The sequence below is a fragment of the Vidua chalybeata genome, chromosome 2, assembly GCF_026979565.1.
Source record: "Vidua chalybeata isolate OUT-0048 chromosome 2, bVidCha1 merged haplotype, whole genome shotgun sequence".
Classification (NCBI taxonomy): Eukaryota; Metazoa; Chordata; class Aves; order Passeriformes; family Viduidae; genus Vidua; species Vidua chalybeata.
Window position 1 is genome coordinate 92159178 of NC_071531.1, and position 18176 is coordinate 92177353.

The 18176-nt window shown below is 39.3% G+C and overlaps 1 protein-coding gene across 1 annotated transcript in view; it reads right to left on the reverse strand.

Annotated features, from left to right (window-relative positions):
- Nucleotides 1-18176, reverse strand: part of FLT1 (fms related receptor tyrosine kinase 1) — a 107732-nt gene that overhangs the window by 77748 nt on the left and 11808 nt on the right. The window contains exons 2-4 of the mRNA XM_053936174.1: nucleotides 14533-14629; nucleotides 14014-14234; nucleotides 5048-5172 (exon numbers count right to left, since the gene is read on the reverse strand). Coding sequence (XP_053792149.1) covers nucleotides 5048-5172; nucleotides 14014-14234; nucleotides 14533-14629 — 443 coding nt within the window. The remainder of the gene's footprint in view (nucleotides 1-5047; nucleotides 5173-14013; nucleotides 14235-14532; nucleotides 14630-18176) is intronic.

Sequence of the window (18176 nt, forward strand, 5' to 3'; positions counted from 1 at the left end):
TGTCAAATTTATTTTGCCTAAAAGACTTGAAAAACAAACAAAAAAATTATTGCCATGTGGGATCAAGCGTTCACTTTGTCAGCAGCACGAGTTATCTTTTACATTATGATCCTTTGCACTTTAAGCCCCATTTTAATAAGGTATCAAGAAAACCCTGAAAAAGTAAAGCCTAACATAGCCATTGAAGGTCAGACAAAACCTCTCATTTTCAGATCATGCTATTTTGTTACACCTTACTGATGGAATAAATACCACCATTTGGATAGAACAGAGATCAGCCATGAGTACAAAGCCTGGATATGACTCTACTTTGACAACACCTGTTTTAATGGTAAAAATAAGATATTTTTAAAGAAACACAGAGTACAGTTTAAATGAATTACGGTCATAAGGAAAGATCCCTGGATCAACTAAGCACCTTGCAGCCCATCACTTCCCACTGTGCACCAGTCTCACTGTGTCCCTTCATCTCTTTCTTCCCCTTTATTTGAGCAGAAGACTTATGTGCTGGACAGCCTTTTCCTTCCTACAAGCAAGGCCAGCATAGATGGCTGTCAGAGGCTGGGGGAAGCATGAATGTCTGTCTCCTTCCCGTACAGCTTCTCCCTACAACAGGGCACCCTCGATGCTGCCTGCTCTGCCTATACAGACAGACACCCTTGAGATCACATTCGCTCATCTCATGCCATTTCCTCCAAAACAACTAAGTTCATGATGAATCAAATGAGCAATAAATGCAGAGCACAAAATGACGTGGTAGAACTCCTTATCTTTGCAACAGCTGATAAGATGCTATAATAAGCATGCAAATCACAGGGAAGTGTGTGCAGCACACACACAAGTAAAGCTCAATACGTTACAGCCTGCTGGCTACCATTCAACAATATCTTGGTCCCTACGAGCTCTGTTGCCAATCCTGTTCTAAACAAAACACATTTTCAACTTTGGCGTAACTAGTTCTTAGTTATGTTTTCATGAGCTTCAATTGGATTTATCCTCTTCCTGCTTTGGTGAAAATCAAACTATTTCTGAGCATATTTCTGTACAAGTTTTCATGAAGAAAGTGAAGCCAGAGGGTGAGAGTCTTCCTAGACTGGTATTTCCCATGGAATGCATTCATTGCATATGCATTACTTAATTGATGTATTACTGACTTTTTATTAGCCTTACTCCAGGAATATAAAAGTAACCAAAACACCCAAAAGAGTCCTATTTTCAACTTGCAATTTTGTGAGGTTTCTGGATATCCACTAGGCTTACTTATCCTGGAGGCAAATATTTGCTGGTACAGTTTACTCATCTGACACTCCTCAAAATCACTAGAGCTACATCTTTTTCATATATTTTTTTTTGCATATCTGAGACTAAGAAGTTACACCCAGTGACCTGTGAAAGCATAACACAACACTAAGTTACATGAAGGAAAACTTCAGAAAACTGATGTCTCTGACTAGCAAAAGACCACTGTGACATAGCTGGTCTCTGACCAAATCTGTTGAAGGGGAAAAACCCAAGATGTTGCAACAAGTCCCTTTTGGAGGATGGAAATACCAGGACTTTGTCTCAGATGAGAAGATGGATGGAGGCTGAGTGCTCAGCCTACAGCCCTTCACAGCTCTTCCCTCTCTCCCTGCTTGCTTCAGCTTCTTACACAGCTATCCTCCATGCCGTTCTCTGCCGACCTCACTGGCTCAGATTACCTGTTTCCCACCCTCAGAGAACCACAGCTGTTTTGCTCTGCCCTAAACCAGCCTTCAGACCACCAACTAGAAACATGGTATTGTCATCACCATGCTGATCACTGCGTGGATAGTACAAGACAGAGGATCCAAGACTAACACAGTAATTTAGGTTGGAAGGGACTTCCAGAGGTCATCTGGTCCTGCCCTTGTGCAGAGCACGGCCTACTACAGAGTGTAGTTCAAGGCCTTGTCAAAAATCTTGGCCATTTAGTCATCACAGAGAGAAGTAGAAAACCTACGAAGAAACACCGTGCTGTAACAGTGAGACTTCCACTGAAATAGCAGAAGATAAATTCAGCCACAATAATAGCTTTCAGATGAGAACCATCAGTGAGTCAGAGGCATTCAAAGAATCAGCTTGTTGCGCCGGCTGCAGTAAACATGGAATTTATTGTCTGCATACTAATCTGTGTGAACCATATCACTGTGGCTCCCAGTGCATTCTTGGCCTTTTACCTTCTTTGTACTTTGTTTCAAATGCAACAATTTTGGTATAGCCTGTGCCTCCTTCTTTGCTGAATGTTTTTGGTACCTGGTGGCATTAACACAGTACAGCCACATACTGTGTATATACATATGGTCAAGAGTTATAGTCAAGCTGTGGTCCCCCACATCTCCAAAGGCAGATTGTATTGGAAAGAGACAACTAAAAGTTTAATAAAAATGTACATTAGCTTCTTGAATGTTTGGCTTTTCTTTCAGGTTTCTCCTTCCACCAGTTTGGGAAGGATGAGGTGGCATTATTAAGAATTCAGATTGTCTGCCTATGTGATTTACAACATCCCTTGGGTTTTTTTACACTTTTTATTCCTTGTACTGAAGCTTATTTGCTTCTATTCCTATGAACATCATTGTTTTTATGAGAGAGAGTCCAAAAGAATTCTCATTAAGCAAACGGATTAAATCATTGTATCAAAAGGTGATACTTTTTCCATTTATCAAGATAAGAGCAAATGAAGAGGTAAGAGAAGTGCACAGCTTATTTGCAATAAGGTTTATCTTATTTTATGGATCCTGAATGAGGCTGCCAGAATCATATTGATAGGAATGATGGTTTCAGAGGCTCTGAATATCTAATTATTAAGCATTAGATCAAAACTATTAACTGATTTCACAATTCTTCATATGATAAGGAAAAGGCCATCAGCTGCTGCAGATAAAGTTTATATTGGGACTTGAAGGCTGAATTTGAAATAGGAATTAAAAGCTTCATCCCCATTTCCCAGTCCACATTTTATTAGCTTCTTGATTTTTGAAGACCCCCCATCCTATATGATTGCTATGCTATAAAATACAATCTGCACAGATGTTCAGCCTGAAAATGAATGGAGACAGTATCTAAAAAGGTTTGACTAAGGTAAAGATGAAGTTTGAGTTAAAAAAATAGTTTGTAGTGTTGAAGATGGATAATAAACATTTCCCACATTGGTTCACTAAAACTAAGAAGTAGCACTGCAAAGAAACAAATGCCAGAGGCAGTGCAACTGTAGGGAGTCCTTCCAGAAGAGAGAGATTATAAAAAATATTTTGTATTTTTACTTCCTGGCAATATAGAAGGCAGATGACATTAAAGCTGGTATATTCTTTCCAATTCCAGAGGACTGCATTATGGGGACACCAAATTCTTCCTTTATCACTGATGGAAAACACAAAACAGCTCTTGCCATTTCTCCAGAAGTAGTATGCCTGCAGCTGTGGAATGCATTTAAGACTTCTCTTAATTGCTCTGTGAGTAAAACTGTGCTGGAATCTTCATATAAGGGTGTCATAGAAGATAAATAAAGTAAGATATGATGTAATGCATTGTAGCTTACATGCTTCAGGAAATTCTAGGATTAATTAGGGAACACATTTATTTTTCCTGGAATGCAAAACATGTAAGCAACCAATCCTTTCTTTCAAGACTTGGCTCTACCTCCTCATTCTCCTTCTGAGAGTATTTCATCTGTTTTTGATGGTATAAAGCTGTGCCTTACACTACAAGCCCAAGCTAAAGGCAAGTTGATATGAAAAAAAAGAGAGTAGCTATGTTTCAATCTTCTACAAATAAGGAGAATTTTTTGCTTTGTTTTGTTTAATGAGAGAAACCTGACAGGAATTTTCTCAGCTAGAAATCTAATATGCTGAGATTTCAGATGCAACACTAAGGTGCCCAAATAAATTCCCACTTTACAACACGCCTTCTATGGAAAGCTAAGTCTCACTTGCTTTTGATTCTATTGCCACACAGCCTTGTGCATCTTCTTGCAGGAGAACTGTGTGTGTGTTTGTGTGTGTGTGTACCTACACACATAGGGTAACATCCTGGGTCAGATCACTTTCTTTTCTCTGTATTTTGCTCTCTTTCATGGGATTTAACAGGTGAAAACCGAGCAGCAAAATCAGTATCTATATTAGCAAAGCAGCACTTGAAAGAATTGATAAAATTTGTGGTTGGTGTAAAGCTCTGCAGTCAAAGAATAATCAAAGACTTGTGTTGCACTAGATAAGCATCTTACAGTGGTATTGTTTGGCAATTGCATGCTATTCTATAAAGAGACAAACCTCTTTTCCTTTTAACAGTGATGAACTTTCATTGCCACTATGTACATAACTCCCTTTATTTAGAAATAAAACTTCTTTGCCACCTCCACCTAATTTTTCAGCAAAAAAAGGTAATATGTACATATGGTTCAGTTAGCTGTTCATGTAACTCTTAAGGCATCTAAGAGACAAATGTTTTCCCAAAACATGGAAATGTCTTTTTTTTCCCCTAAAACTAGTCCCATCACATCAAACTTTGCAGTTTCTCTGCAAAGTTTTCCCACAAAGAAAAGCCATGCCTTGTCTAAGTGTGCTCATATGTAAAAGGAAGCAGCGAAGTCTCTAGTGGGAGTGAGGTAGGGCAAAGGCTTGCAAAGGTCCTTGTACAGCCACAGCAAGTCCCCAGGGACTCACTGGCTGTTCCAGAGGACAGGAGAGGAAAAGGGAGGAAGGGCAGGGGAAGAGGTGGGAGGAAATCTCTTCTCCTAACAAGAAATTCCTTCTTGGGCTTCAGAAACCTTTGCCAGTGAGAATTTAATGAATTAGTATGAAAAGTTTAAGTTTCTTCAGAAAATCCCACCCTTTGTAGGAGATTTGATGAAGCCCTTCTGTGAGACTCAAAATGAAGGGTTGAAATATTTCTGAACACACTGACACCCAGCAACATTGCATAAGAAATATTAAATTGTTAAAATATTTCAAAAGCATGACAATAGCTGTAAATAAACAAAGAAAAACATCATCCACAATAACACTTTCAGAACATGTTTGTATAGAGGTACCTTCTTTAAAGTAACAGCAATGTTTGGATCTGTGACTCTGCATGGAATAATCATTTCTCTTCCTACAGCCATGTTTATTATTTTAGGGATATCACTGTGCATCTGTACAAATGGATTGCTTGTATCTGCAAAAGAAGAAAAATAAAGGTTAATATGTGAAATCTTAAGGCAGTGTACAGGAATTGTAACACTGCATACAGACATAAAAAAACAGACTAGCCCTGTTTGTAATGAAAGCTAAACAAAGTCCTGAAATCAATCTTCCATTTACTTTTGTCTAAACACATTCATCAAACTATTACAAAGTATTTGAAGATATATGTATCATTCAATAACAGTATCAGTACTTTGAAATCTTCTTTAAATTTCAGGACAATTGAAGTCCATTTTTTCCATTACAGCAACACCTCTACTGCTGAGATATGTGCTTCTTATTTCATGGCATTTGCATCTTTTTAGCACCAGGAAAAGTAAATATATGGGAAGTGAGCTGAAATTCACTTATTAGGAACACCCTATAAAGCACATCTTCTGTCTGTCTGCAAATAAATTGATAGGAAAAATTCACACTGACTCCATCAGGGGAAAGAATCTATCATGATTATCCAGCTATTTTTTCACCTCTGAGAATATGGACTAGAGAGAGTTAATTCTTCTCCTCCTTCCCACTATCACAATACCTATGTGTCTCTTTTTTATGTGACAAGGTAAATGAAAATGCCAGGAAAACATTAATTCCTCTTGACTCAAAGCTAAAGCTTGGCAGAGTAATTTACCGTCCCTTGAACAATCCCTTTAACAAAGGGCATTGTCATAAATAGCTTGCGCTGGGAACAGGGAACATTGCTGCAGCTATTGTTTGGACCACTTAACAAAGAGGGGCTTAAGCCACAGGCTCTGGCTCCAAATCTTCTTTGCAGGTGTTCAGATCTGAAGTTTCAGTTTGACTCATATGGCAGATAGACTACCTCCAAATTCACATAAGGTTTGGTTTTTAACTCCTAAAAAAAGCAGAACATTAAGATCTTAATTCTGTGCTTATCTACAACTCTAATGTTTTTTCAGGCAAATCCCATTATTTTCACTCAGTCAAAAATCTTAGAAATAACAATGGAAATCTTTCTTGGATAAGAGTTTAGTAAAGTTAGCAAGAACCAATCCCTTGTAAAACCTCAAACTACAACACTTGATTTAAGTGTTCTGGCCCCAAACTTCTGCATGTTGACCTATGTTCACTCAAGTAGTTCTTCAAGTAAGTTACTTTTGCTTGTCTTTCAAAAGTATGACATGCACTTCCCAGGGTCATCAAAATGTTCTGCCCTTAGGATCCTCTTTTCTTACTATATGCAATAATATTTTTGTTCGAGACATCAAACAGGAAGACAAATGGATTCTGCTCTAATTTATACCAGTGAGACTCCTAAGGCAGAGGATCTCAAATGTACTCCAGGATACAGAAAAAGTTTTGCTAAAGTGGTTTAATGAAACTGTTACACAAACTTTCTGAAATGAAACCCACAAAGTATTATTTAATAGTAGGTATTAAAGGTTCACTGAGATAGCAAAAGGAACTTATGACTAATAGAGGATGCATATGCAATAAAAAATGCCCTGAGGACTTGTTAGGCTGACGTTTCCTCTGCAGGACGATTCAAGGAAAGACCAAGAATTAACCTGTTTGTAGCACAGGGAAAAGAACCTTTTTTGTTTCAGGGACTGCAGCCACAGAAGAGGTCACCTGCCCCTTAACATGACCAAAACTCCCCGAAGACTCATTTGTCTTTGTCACAAAATTAAGAGCTTCTGCCCAAAACCAGCAAGCTTTGCAAAGTGGTTTCCTGTACCATAATCTCCAGATCATTGTAAGTGTGAGGAAGAGCCCGTTCTGGAGACTGCCGGTGCTGTCTGCAGACAGCATCACCACTGACTGATGCCAGTATCGGGGCAGTGGGGGTTGTGCAGCTCAGACCTCGCAGGATTCCTGCCCATCCAAAGGCAGGGACAGGAAACCAGCATAAAACACCATGTTTCACTTTTCTTTCTTCTTCAGTGGAAATGCACGTCCACGTGTGAAGAAGCCAACAAAGTGCTGTATGAAAGTGGCCAAAGCACTCTGGTTGCCCTTGGTGGGCTCCAAGGCTTGGTCACAGCCTCTCCTGGTACACTCCCTGCCGTGTGCGCCAAGGCGTCGCCGTGCCCCCGCTATTCGCGTGCAGAGCTCCCATTGACATCACCGGGGACTTCCGCCATGGGCCAGAGGGCAATTGATGGCCCCAAGTGCTCCAAATGTCTTCCTGCTTTTGATTAAAAGAAATATGCATCATGTTTCCTAGCACAATTTTGTTTTCATAATGAGCGTGGAGGCTTTTCCTGATTCCCTTTGATTTTATTCTCCTTCCATCATAAAGGCCCTAACGGGATATTCTTGGTGCCTCAAGATCAGAATCTGGTGCAGCCTTTACCAGTCTGGATCAGGCAAAGCTGAACATACAGCAGTACCAGGGCAGAGTTTGCCAACAACATGGAATTCTTCTGTCCCCCAAGCAATAGCTCTCCTTGCCTTTTCTTTTCCTCTTTTCTTCCCATCACACCACCAGCTACTGCCATTAGCTCCCACTACATTTCCTCTCAATTTCTTCCTGAGGGGAGGTAAATGAACCTTCTCCACACAGCTGGTTTGCAGCACATCTGGCATGATTTAATTTCCCACCAGCAGTCTTTTGGGCCAGCTCCACTCAATTCTATGTTCAGAAAGCTCTAGATGTGAAAGGAAGATCACAGACAGACCTATCTTGAAGACCCCATCCAGGTTACACATTCAGCTTCATTGGGATTTCGAATGGAAGATCTAAAGGTTGACCTTTTTTTTATGAATTATGGATCTGGGTTGTTGGTTTATTTTGTTAGGTTTTTTTTTTCTTCAGAGCAGCCTGCGAGGTTAGAAAAATGAAAGCTGGATAGCCAGAATATTTACATATGTTAAAGGTTACTTAAAAAATCAGTTTAGTGTATTTTTAAATTATGCTTAGAATGAATGACTGTGTGCTGGGTTGGCTGTGTTCCTTACAATATCTCTCAGTTGCAATCAACATGAAACCACAAAGAGCACTCATGAAATCACAAAATCCATGAAGGTCATTTGCTATATTGTTAAAGAGCATAAATAGCAGATTTTTTTTTTTGCTAAGCTGGTTGGCAGCCAGATAAAAACTTGATAAGAGACTTAGCACAAGCAATATTATGTCTGGTATCAGTAACCTGTCTAGGCTATTTATGGGGTTTGCACAAACAACTAAATTAGCCAACACCAAGATGCCAAATTCAGAAATGGTGGAGAGGGTTTTTCTTTCCACAAGCTTCAGCTACTGTTCTTGGTTTTGTTTTGTTTTTAATAATCTGAGCTATGTAAGTCAGAGGACTTACACATACATTTGCAAGAAAAAAAGTCTCTGCAGGAAAATCTAAGCTCCTTGAAATCTCTAAAAGCTTATCCTCTGAAGTTCTTCCAAAATACCTGCTTACACTTGGCTCATCCTTAAGATTCTTTTCAAGCTAAAAGAGGTGAAATATTTTCATCATATTCACATAACAGCCTTTTCCCTCATGTGAAAAGGACCACAGTCTTTAGTAAAGAACAGACATGCAGACTTCATTGAAGTTCATGGGCCAATTGCCACATTCCCTCTCCATTGAGGGGATTAAACCTCCTTAACTTTATTTATCCCAGATAAATTATTGGGGCTGTTCAGAACAAATTCCAAAAGAATTTTGCACACTAAGAGTCATTCCAGCCTCACTTGCACATCTACAAAGCAGACATTTCTCACTGATCTAGGAGCCAAACCATTAGTGTTGTCCCTGGTGAGAAAAGGGGAATTTTGCAATGGGATTCATCTGACCTGTTTTAGACATCTGCTTTACCATGAGATGAATCATGCCCTAGGAAATGTGTCTGTTGAACTGGCTCATATGCCTAATTTCCTTAATGAAAAATAATCCCATTTTGTATGTCTTATTCTAGAAGAAAGGTTGTTCCAGTCTTGCCTCTTGTACACCTGCTAAATAACACTCTTCAAATACAATGTATGTATAAACGTTGAAAGAAAACCTGAGACATAAAGTATTCACCTCCTTTTTTGTTTTTCTTTCTTTTATCTGGACTTATATGATTATTAATTTATATCTAGGGCACATTCTGACACAAAGAATTCCTAATACAATTGTACAACAATTTTTAGGCAAGGTTTGTTTTACTTTGAGACTAGTTACACTACGCTATCGTCAACGTAGGACCATGACACAAATAAAACACAGTTAAAAATCTTCAGGAAAAATAGTCATATTAGCCAGGAAATCCACAACAGAGCTATTACTATGTTCAGCAAGCAATCCCTAGAAAGGCTAATGGATATTAGGAATGCTCTTTCAGATGTACCCCTCCATTGTGGTGGATCACACTGGAAAAGTGTTTGTTTCAGTAGGAGCTATGAGCCTTGGTGAGGGAGCAGGACCATGGAGGGGTCAGTGCAGAGCGTTGGATGCTGCCAAAGTGTCTGCACATGCTCCACTCCTCACGGTGTCCTGTGATACGGAGTCCATGTACACGCAATGACAAAAGCGCGGCAATTATAGGCCATTGACGTCAGCAAGTCCTAGAGGTCTCTGTTTTGTAACGGGAACCTCATTAGGAAATAAAAATGTGTCCGCATACTTGATACAGCTGCAACATAGTTTAATTCCAACGAGTTTCCTCTTCATAACAGAAGCACTATCATAGTATTGACTCCGATGGTTTAAGCCAAAACCATACCGCTTATATGTTAAAACTGTGCCAAAAGCAAAGACAAAAAAAGGCATGGAGAGGAGGAGTTTCCCAGGCCTGAGCAGGTTCTTTTATCAGTGTGTTATTTATAAATAAGAAGAAAAAGGAAAAAGAAGAAAAATCTCCCTTTCTGCTAGCTCTCAGGGTGTTTTGTCTTACTGCTTTTTTTACACTTTGAATTATTTTGACTGTGATGCTTCTGATTTAAAGAGACCCTTTTGCAGAACTCTTTGGATACCCTCCATGTTCTGCAACAATAGTATCTTTAGGATTACAGGAGTCAATCCATTCAAGCTAAATCTCTAAATGCATGTCAGTTCTGGGTCTGGATCCAGCTATCTGTCAGCAGGAGGACCTCCCAGGGAGGTGCCCAGGAAGTTGTAATACACTCAAAATCTGCAGCATACAACTTTAGTCTTTGTAAATGAGCTCAGAATCCCAGATGTTTTGGGATTTCAAAGACTTACATTTTGAACAATTCCCTAATGATAAAGCCCTTCATTTTGGACTGCTGAGACCAAGACACACATCAAACCAAATACATACAACTAGTGGGCATATTTGACATTCTAGGCATTGCTGAGCACAAGGACTCTCAGGACCTGTACCTTTAATTATACAGCTCTGATTTGCCTCACCTTGCTTAAATCCTCTCAAAGCAAGAAATTTATTCTAAGCTTGTTCTACAGTTTTCTTGAAAAGTAGGTGATGAACAGTACATACCAGAAGCTTCTTTTGTTCTCTGTTAAGTATTGAAAGAGAATAGACAACTAACCCAGCCTAGAGGTCTGATTTTAAAACATGTCTCATTCTGCAAGGAAAAGTAAGTAACCAGAAGACATATACTACAGGATTATGAGAAAAGACAAGGAGAGGGAGAACACTGACTAGGAAATGAGCTACTGCCCTAAAGCCAAATAGTTTTACTTTGAGAAGAATTCTGTTCTCTGTTGCAGAAGAATTAAGATTTCACTCTTGTATATTACTAGCCACAAGTGGTCTTCATCACAGAAAATAGCAACACTTCAACTTGAATCACAGTTTGCTAAAATTCATGCAAAAATCTAACTTTGATATATCAATGTAATTGAACTTACAAGATTTCCTCTGTCATACAATGGGAGCAATTGTTCAAAGGCAAGAAATTATGACAGTAGAGAATTAAGAGTACTACACATTTTTGAAGACAGTGAATGAGCTCCAGCAATTGAAAAGTGCCTTGGAGATATTGGGACAAAGCAGACAGAAAGAAAAGCCCTTAGTATTGTCCCCAGGGAAATTTACATAGGATTCAGAACAGCCTGCTGATAATTTGGTGTTTCTTAAATGTCTTTATTCCATCATTATCTCTTTTCAAGCAGAAAATTCCCCATGCCTCACTGCAATGTATGCAAATCTTTCCTTTTTACTGTTAGGCCATATTTTCCCTTACAAAACAAAGCTCTGAGCAGTTTTGGGTCCAAGACAGTGGAGAAATTGGCAAAGAGGCTTTGCTTCATTTCAGATTTTTCCCATGGCTTGTGGGGGAAGTCAGGCCACCAGTTTTCTTGAGGCAAAGATGAAGACTCTTAAGAGAATTAATTTCCCTTGCTTAATGTCTCAATTCCTGAGCCGTGTGGGGTCAAGAGTTGCCAAGACACTGTGAACTCACTCCCCTCTGCAACTCAGTAGTGACCTCTCCAGCTGAAAGAAGGGTGGTGTCAGGGCTAGCTCCTCCAAGGCAAGTCACCAGCCTGCTTCTCCTTGACCCCCAAAAGCAGGACTTCAGAAATGCTTCAAGTCATCCTGGGGCCTATGGGACTTGCAGTCTCCTTCTCATTGCCTTGTATCTTGTTTTTGTCTATTCCAGATAATTTTCTGCTGTAGCATACATTCATCACTGAACGAAACTACTTTACTGGGTTTATTGTGGTCTCGTCTTTGGGTCTTTTATTTATTTTTTTTTTTAAATCCAGTTCATATTCAGTATCACTCCAATTACGGAAATGAAGAACATTTTTAAAACAATAAGTGATGACTTCCTGTACAAACAATATCAACTTTCCTGATTCAGATTCTGTGTTTGTAAATAGCAACTATTTGTTCTCATCTGCAGCATGCTAAGACATGGGAAACAGGCACCTTGGTGATCCACATGGAGCTAATATGGGAAATGGATTGACACAACGTCCTGTCACAGGAAACAATACAAAACTAGGAGGGACCCAAATTTCACAAATGTTTATTTCCTAAACACCCACAAATTAATGCGAAGTAAAACTAAACTCAGGAAAGAAAGTCTTCACAGAGGATTTTGTTACCCTGGGACACAATTAACACTTCAATGTTAAGAAATTGGTTTTCAATCAAAATGATTGTCAAATTCAGAAAATTAACATGCCAGAGTGGTCTAAGGTTGCTACAGGTTTGTTCCTTAAACATTTTACTACTTTTTTAGCAATTAAGGTAGGAGGAGTTATAAAATCCAGCCTTCTCTTCAACAGTAACATCAAGATTTTTGACTGAATGTCCTTGAAAAACCAACAAAACCAAGACACTTAGGCAGCCTTCTTTAAATGATTAGAGGGGATGGAAGGACAGGGATTGGCGTGGGACTGTCCTAAAACAATTTCCGCAATGATACATTTCTCTTCCATCGCCATGTGAATTCTGCAGATAACCTTGGTTTACTACAGTCATCTGATTGAAGGTGCCTTTTAGATGCAGGGAAGCCACATACAAGTTGGGAAGCAGTGAATAGGTAGAAGACTGGTTGTGTCTCTCATTTGTAAAAATTAAGGATCCAGAAAAATTAACTCTTCAAACAGGTAAGAGACCAAGAGAATGAAAAGGCAACCCTTGTATGGTAAATTCAGTTTAGCAGAGAGGTCCTTCTCGTGCAGTGAGTGGAGAGGATTGTGGGTAGGTCTCAGACAGGGATGATATCCAAGGTGGGAGGTTCAAGAAGGTCCCGTGATGGAAAACTTGCAAAAGGCATCCAAGGAAATTGTACATTTCCCTAGCCTGCAGGCTGTTGGTCACTAAATGAATATCCTATTTTAGCTATTCTTCCATGGATGCATCTGTTGTTGGATTTACAGAGAATTATATGAAAAGAGCTGGGTGATGAAAACACTCTGCAGCATATTTCAGATGAAGGAAAGTAGGATGAACAGCATGAACAGCCAATAGTGCTCAATAAAGCAACACACAGTAATGTGGAGAGCTATCTTATTTTCTATCAGTGTAGTGAGAGGTCCACTTCATTCTGCTTTTCCACAGCGCCTGTCTCACTCTTCATATCACAAAATGAAAACAAAGGCTAATTCACTCTGATGTGAACTCATTAGATGCAGCAGACCCAGAATTTGGAAAACTTCCAGTTGCACATTCTCTGTTATATGGGCTTTCAAAATCTGTGAGTCCTGAAATACTACAGTAATCTATTAATTTTACTCTGTAAAAATAAGGAAAAACTAAAGTGATAATTAAATCCATAAAGTGTCAATAATTCGTTCTTTTATTGTTGTGTCTATTGAATTCAACTTTTCTCAGAAGTGTCTGATTAATACCCTGGAAGGAAACAGGATCAGAAAGAAGTTTCTTTTATAGTCTAACTGACCTAATTCCAGCACTTCCCATACATTACACAATATTTGTTTGCTGAACACAACTCTACATTTAATTTGATTCAATTTATTCTAGATTTTTTCAATCTGTGTGGCATGGATTACAGAGGACATTTTTAAATACGACTTCACATGCAAATAGTCATTTTCTGAGGCAAGTCTGTGATCTGACAGACAGCTTTAGCATCCTTCAGCTGCCTAGAAATCACATCCCACCCCATCACGTAGGATATGGCTTCTGATACCTATTTCACATATTTGCTTGTAGTCCACTTCCATCTGGACTCATGTTTTCTCTAGGCAGATGGATGGATTGGGTCTGTTTTTTTGCTTCATTTTTTTTCTAACAGATAAAAGACTACCATTTGTATTTGCAAGTTCTGAGAAAGCAGATTTTATACATTAATTGGCAAATTAACATTATGCAAGGCTGAAAATGTCATTCAAAATGCAGCCACAGCTGAACTGCCTTCCTTTTCCACTTTGCTGTATTGCAGAGCAAGTACCACAAAGTGTTAAAAAAAACTTAATCTTACCGTTAATAAATACATAGACTGTAGATTCCTTCTTCTTTTTTGCTGGACTTGTTGGGTATTTGCAGCTATAATTTCCAGTGTCACTTGCTTGAGTTCTGCTCAAGGTCAGACTGCTGCAGGACTGCTTCCCATTCCTTCCACAGGCATATTTAATTACTTTCAGCCTTTTGCTATCCTTGCTAAGAGTTTCAGGCAAAGACCATGAATGAACCATTTCCCCCCTGCAAACACAGATAAGGAAGCAGAAACAATTATGTTGGGCTGCAATTATATAGCTCCAGTTCCCAAGCTTTCTTTTTTATTATATCAGGCTATTTATGGGGTTCTCTTTTATCTTGTTTTCCAAAAACAACAACAGAAACAACAAAGAACTATTAAACAATTGCCATTGAAGTTCACTCCCCACCTTTCCCCACAACATAAGGTTTAATTTTTTTTCTAATTTCAGTTACAAAAAAAGGAAAGTGTCAGGTGTATAAAGTCCCTGCCAAATTATCATAATCCAACTCAGTTGGTTACCTGCAGGTGAGATTTAAAGTCTGGCCAGCTTGAACAATGTGCTGTATGCCATTTATACTCAGCTGAGGAACTTTTAGTTTTGATCCTGAACTAGATCCTAGAAAAACAAAGAAAAAAAACAAAACATTAACAAAGTCAAATAATTCTGCTTCCAGTCCGCTCGCATTTATGCTGTTATACTGGAAAGGAAAAAAAAAGAAAATTGTGCCTCTCTCATCACACATACTCTCTTCCTTTGAGCAAAGTCCTGTTGCCCTGACTCAGGACTCAAATAACCTTCCAGCAGCATTACTCAGGAAAGAAAACAGAATTGAAAGCTATCAGTCAATGACTTTGCTCTCAAATTTTTCACTGAACATGTCATGAAGAAACTTAAGGACCTCATGGATCCGCATCTAACCAAGGAAGTGTGCCCCCAGCACCACATGGCTGCATTTCCTCAGGAAACACGGCCATGTCAGCCCCTTCAATGGGAAGGGTAAATTCAGCCACTCCCATGGCAAGAGCCACGTACTGACTCCTAAGATACCGAAATCCCACTCAAACAACTTGCTGCAAAGCTGAAACTGATGTGGAAGGAGTGAAATGCATTAAGGATCTTCCCTTTCTGACTGAAGGTGACAGCGCACTTACTTATGGTCCCTCACCAGCTGTGGGCTTCCTGTCAACAAAGTAATGTCAAAAGGTAGAGCTTTACAGTAAATTTTGAGAACAAGATCAAGACACCTTCCAGACCAGATTTGTTGCTTATTTGAGAAAGCAAGCATGTTGTTGTGGCCAGGCCATTCTGGCATAGGTGAAACCTTTGGTGTCAGTATAACATGAGCTGGCTTAGGACAGTTGAAAACATCCAGGTGGGCTTTGCAAAGTCTACATGGAGGTATTTTTTAAGAAGACCATGAAAAAGCCCCATGGTCAGAAAACCAGAAAAATATGAGATCTTCCCTCTCATCAGGTCAAGAGGTGCTGGCTGCAAAGACATAATGATTTATCTTTGCCCTGTAATAGGCTATGGCCACAAAAGCTTTCATGGCAAGCTGACAGAAGAACATGCCTTAGGGAAGAAGCACTGCTTGATCCATCCCACTGCCCTTGCATTGACAGCAAAATGTTCCAGAAGTTGTATTTCAAAACAGTTAGAAGCTGAAAACCAGTTGTAGTCCGATCGGAACTCAAGTGTAATTTGTAAAGATTTCAGTGTTGAGAGAGAGCAACAGCAACTACCCCAAACCACTTTACTCCAAGAGAAAGTATAACCTTGTCAACCTATGGGAGAAACCCCATCTCATAGTAAAGGGTAATGCAGATTTTTCTTCTAGAACTCAGTCAAGTACAGTTTTAGCTTAGCTATTTTAAGTCCTACCAAGAGGTCCCTGCCACAGCCAAGTATGAAGAGCTGTATGCACCGAACATAGTAGAAATACATGAATCTTTCTTGGGGCTACATATCACCCATCAGGAACACCTCCCTCTTTTGCTGACTAGAGAAGGAACTTTTGGACACCAGTTCCTGCTGAGATTGGTGATTAAAATTTGGATGTATAAACACATCAAAGTCAATGGCTGCTCCAAATTCAGAAGTTTTCTTTTTAGCCCTGGGTATCTTACTTAAGATGTGGGTCCAGTAGATTTTAATATATTCTATCATCTGCACCAATTCAAAACAAGATTTAAAGGGTACACTTGAACACAGACATAAACAAAATTATAGCTCGCTTGCACAAGCTGCAAGCAAGGGCATAACAACTTCTCAGAATAAAGAGGTCTTCTGGACTGCACCTCAAATAACACCATAGATTTGAATGGTGAGACTATATGTATACACAGACTTCCTCTGTGATTTGTCTACACAATCATATTTCTAACTAGAAATTAATATATTCTGGCAGCTGGTAAAAGAGGGGAGAATAAAGGTGTAGCAAATCTTTGAAGAAGTAATTTTTATGTGATATGCATTGCAAACATAGATTTCTCATGCCTGGCCTTTAGGAATCTCAACTTTCAAGGGCTGATTCCCCCAAAGAGTGCTCTGTGCTTTTATGGGATAGTCTCCCATAGATGCTTACAGTCTATGAGTCTTCTCATTCACCTTTCTGAAACAATGCCTCTGAGGCTAATCACTGAGAAATTGAGATAAGATGTTACAACAGCCTAGGCAGCTTCTTGGAGAGCAACCCAGGCACTCTGGTTGAGAGGGTTTGTCAACATCCTCCAGCCAAACAATCTGATGGTTTTGTGAAATTCCCACATTTCCTAATTTCATTTGCATTCCTCTTGTCATCCCAGAATTGAAGGGTCAGATGCTCTCCCAAGAAGGCAGAGTTTATATCCAGCTTCATGAATCTTGATTTTTACTTCGGGGAAAAGTTGACCTCAAGCTTCCCTGAACTGCTCCTTATTTGAGGCCCTGGAAAAGCTGAAAGCATGCAACAGTGTTTACAAGTAGTTCAATATGTATGAAAAAAACATCAGTGATGGTCTGCCAGAGGAAACCATCGGGATCAAAGCCCAGCTGCTAAAGCTGCAACACTCAACCTAGTTGCTAGAGAGCAACATGTAGGTTGTTTCCTATGTAAAACTTGTGGGAAAGTGGAAAAATCCATGTGAGTGACAGGTATTGACAGCAAGACAGGAGAGTGAGTCTTCAGTGCCTGGTCATGCCTGCAGTGCTGAGGGCTTGGCTTTGCTCGGCACTGGCACTGCACCGTGCCCAGGAGCAAAGCCAGTCCTGCAGCATCATGCCCACACCTGACCCATGCTGAGACCAGCCCTGGGAATGTGGGCTGCTGCTGTTTTCAAGGTCTGCCAAAGGTGATGAGCAAGAAACCATCATAAATGTTACAAGGTTTTTCTCTTCATAACTTTACAGTGATACAAACAAAGACGTGAAAACCTTAAGCTCTAACTTAAATGAAGCATATGAAACAAGTCAGCCTGGAAGCCTGTATGTCAGATCTGCCTCAGAGTTACTAAAATCAAAGAAAAAAAATAACAAAACCATCTACCTTTTCACCCCATCTTGTAGGCAAAAAAGAACCCCAAATATACTGGACACATATTCAAGCTTTTGCCCTTTTACACATTTTACATATATCTAAAAGACAGCACAGTATTTATAAATATTGTGTGTGGGATCTTAAGGAGTGCTTAGTGTTTGTATAACTCTGCTCCCATTGACACAAGCCAGCATTTCATCATTGATTTCAAGTAGATTTTAGGCACTTAACTCCAGTAGTTAATTGTATTATTCACATTCAAGACTTAATGTCAGTGCATTTGGCAAGAGATACAAGTCAGGTTATATATTAATTTATTTAGTTTTTCACTAACAAAAAGCTGAAGTCCTATTTCAAGCCAATATTGTTGCTTTTTACAAGTATGGGACACAATGCTTTTACCAGCAAGATGCTATGTCTTGAAGAAAAATAGCTTTATTTGACATCCTATCTATTCATGGGTCATTAGCTTCCTTACATTTTTAAATGCTTCAAAACCAATGCAGAGTACAAATGCAATAGAGTTTGACGTGTTTACCAGGAAAGAAAAAGGAAGGAGAATAGCAGGGAAATTCCTACTGTCAATATTTAGAAGCAGATTATGCCTTCTATGTACCTTCTGTGGGCATTTTACTTGACACTGTCTTT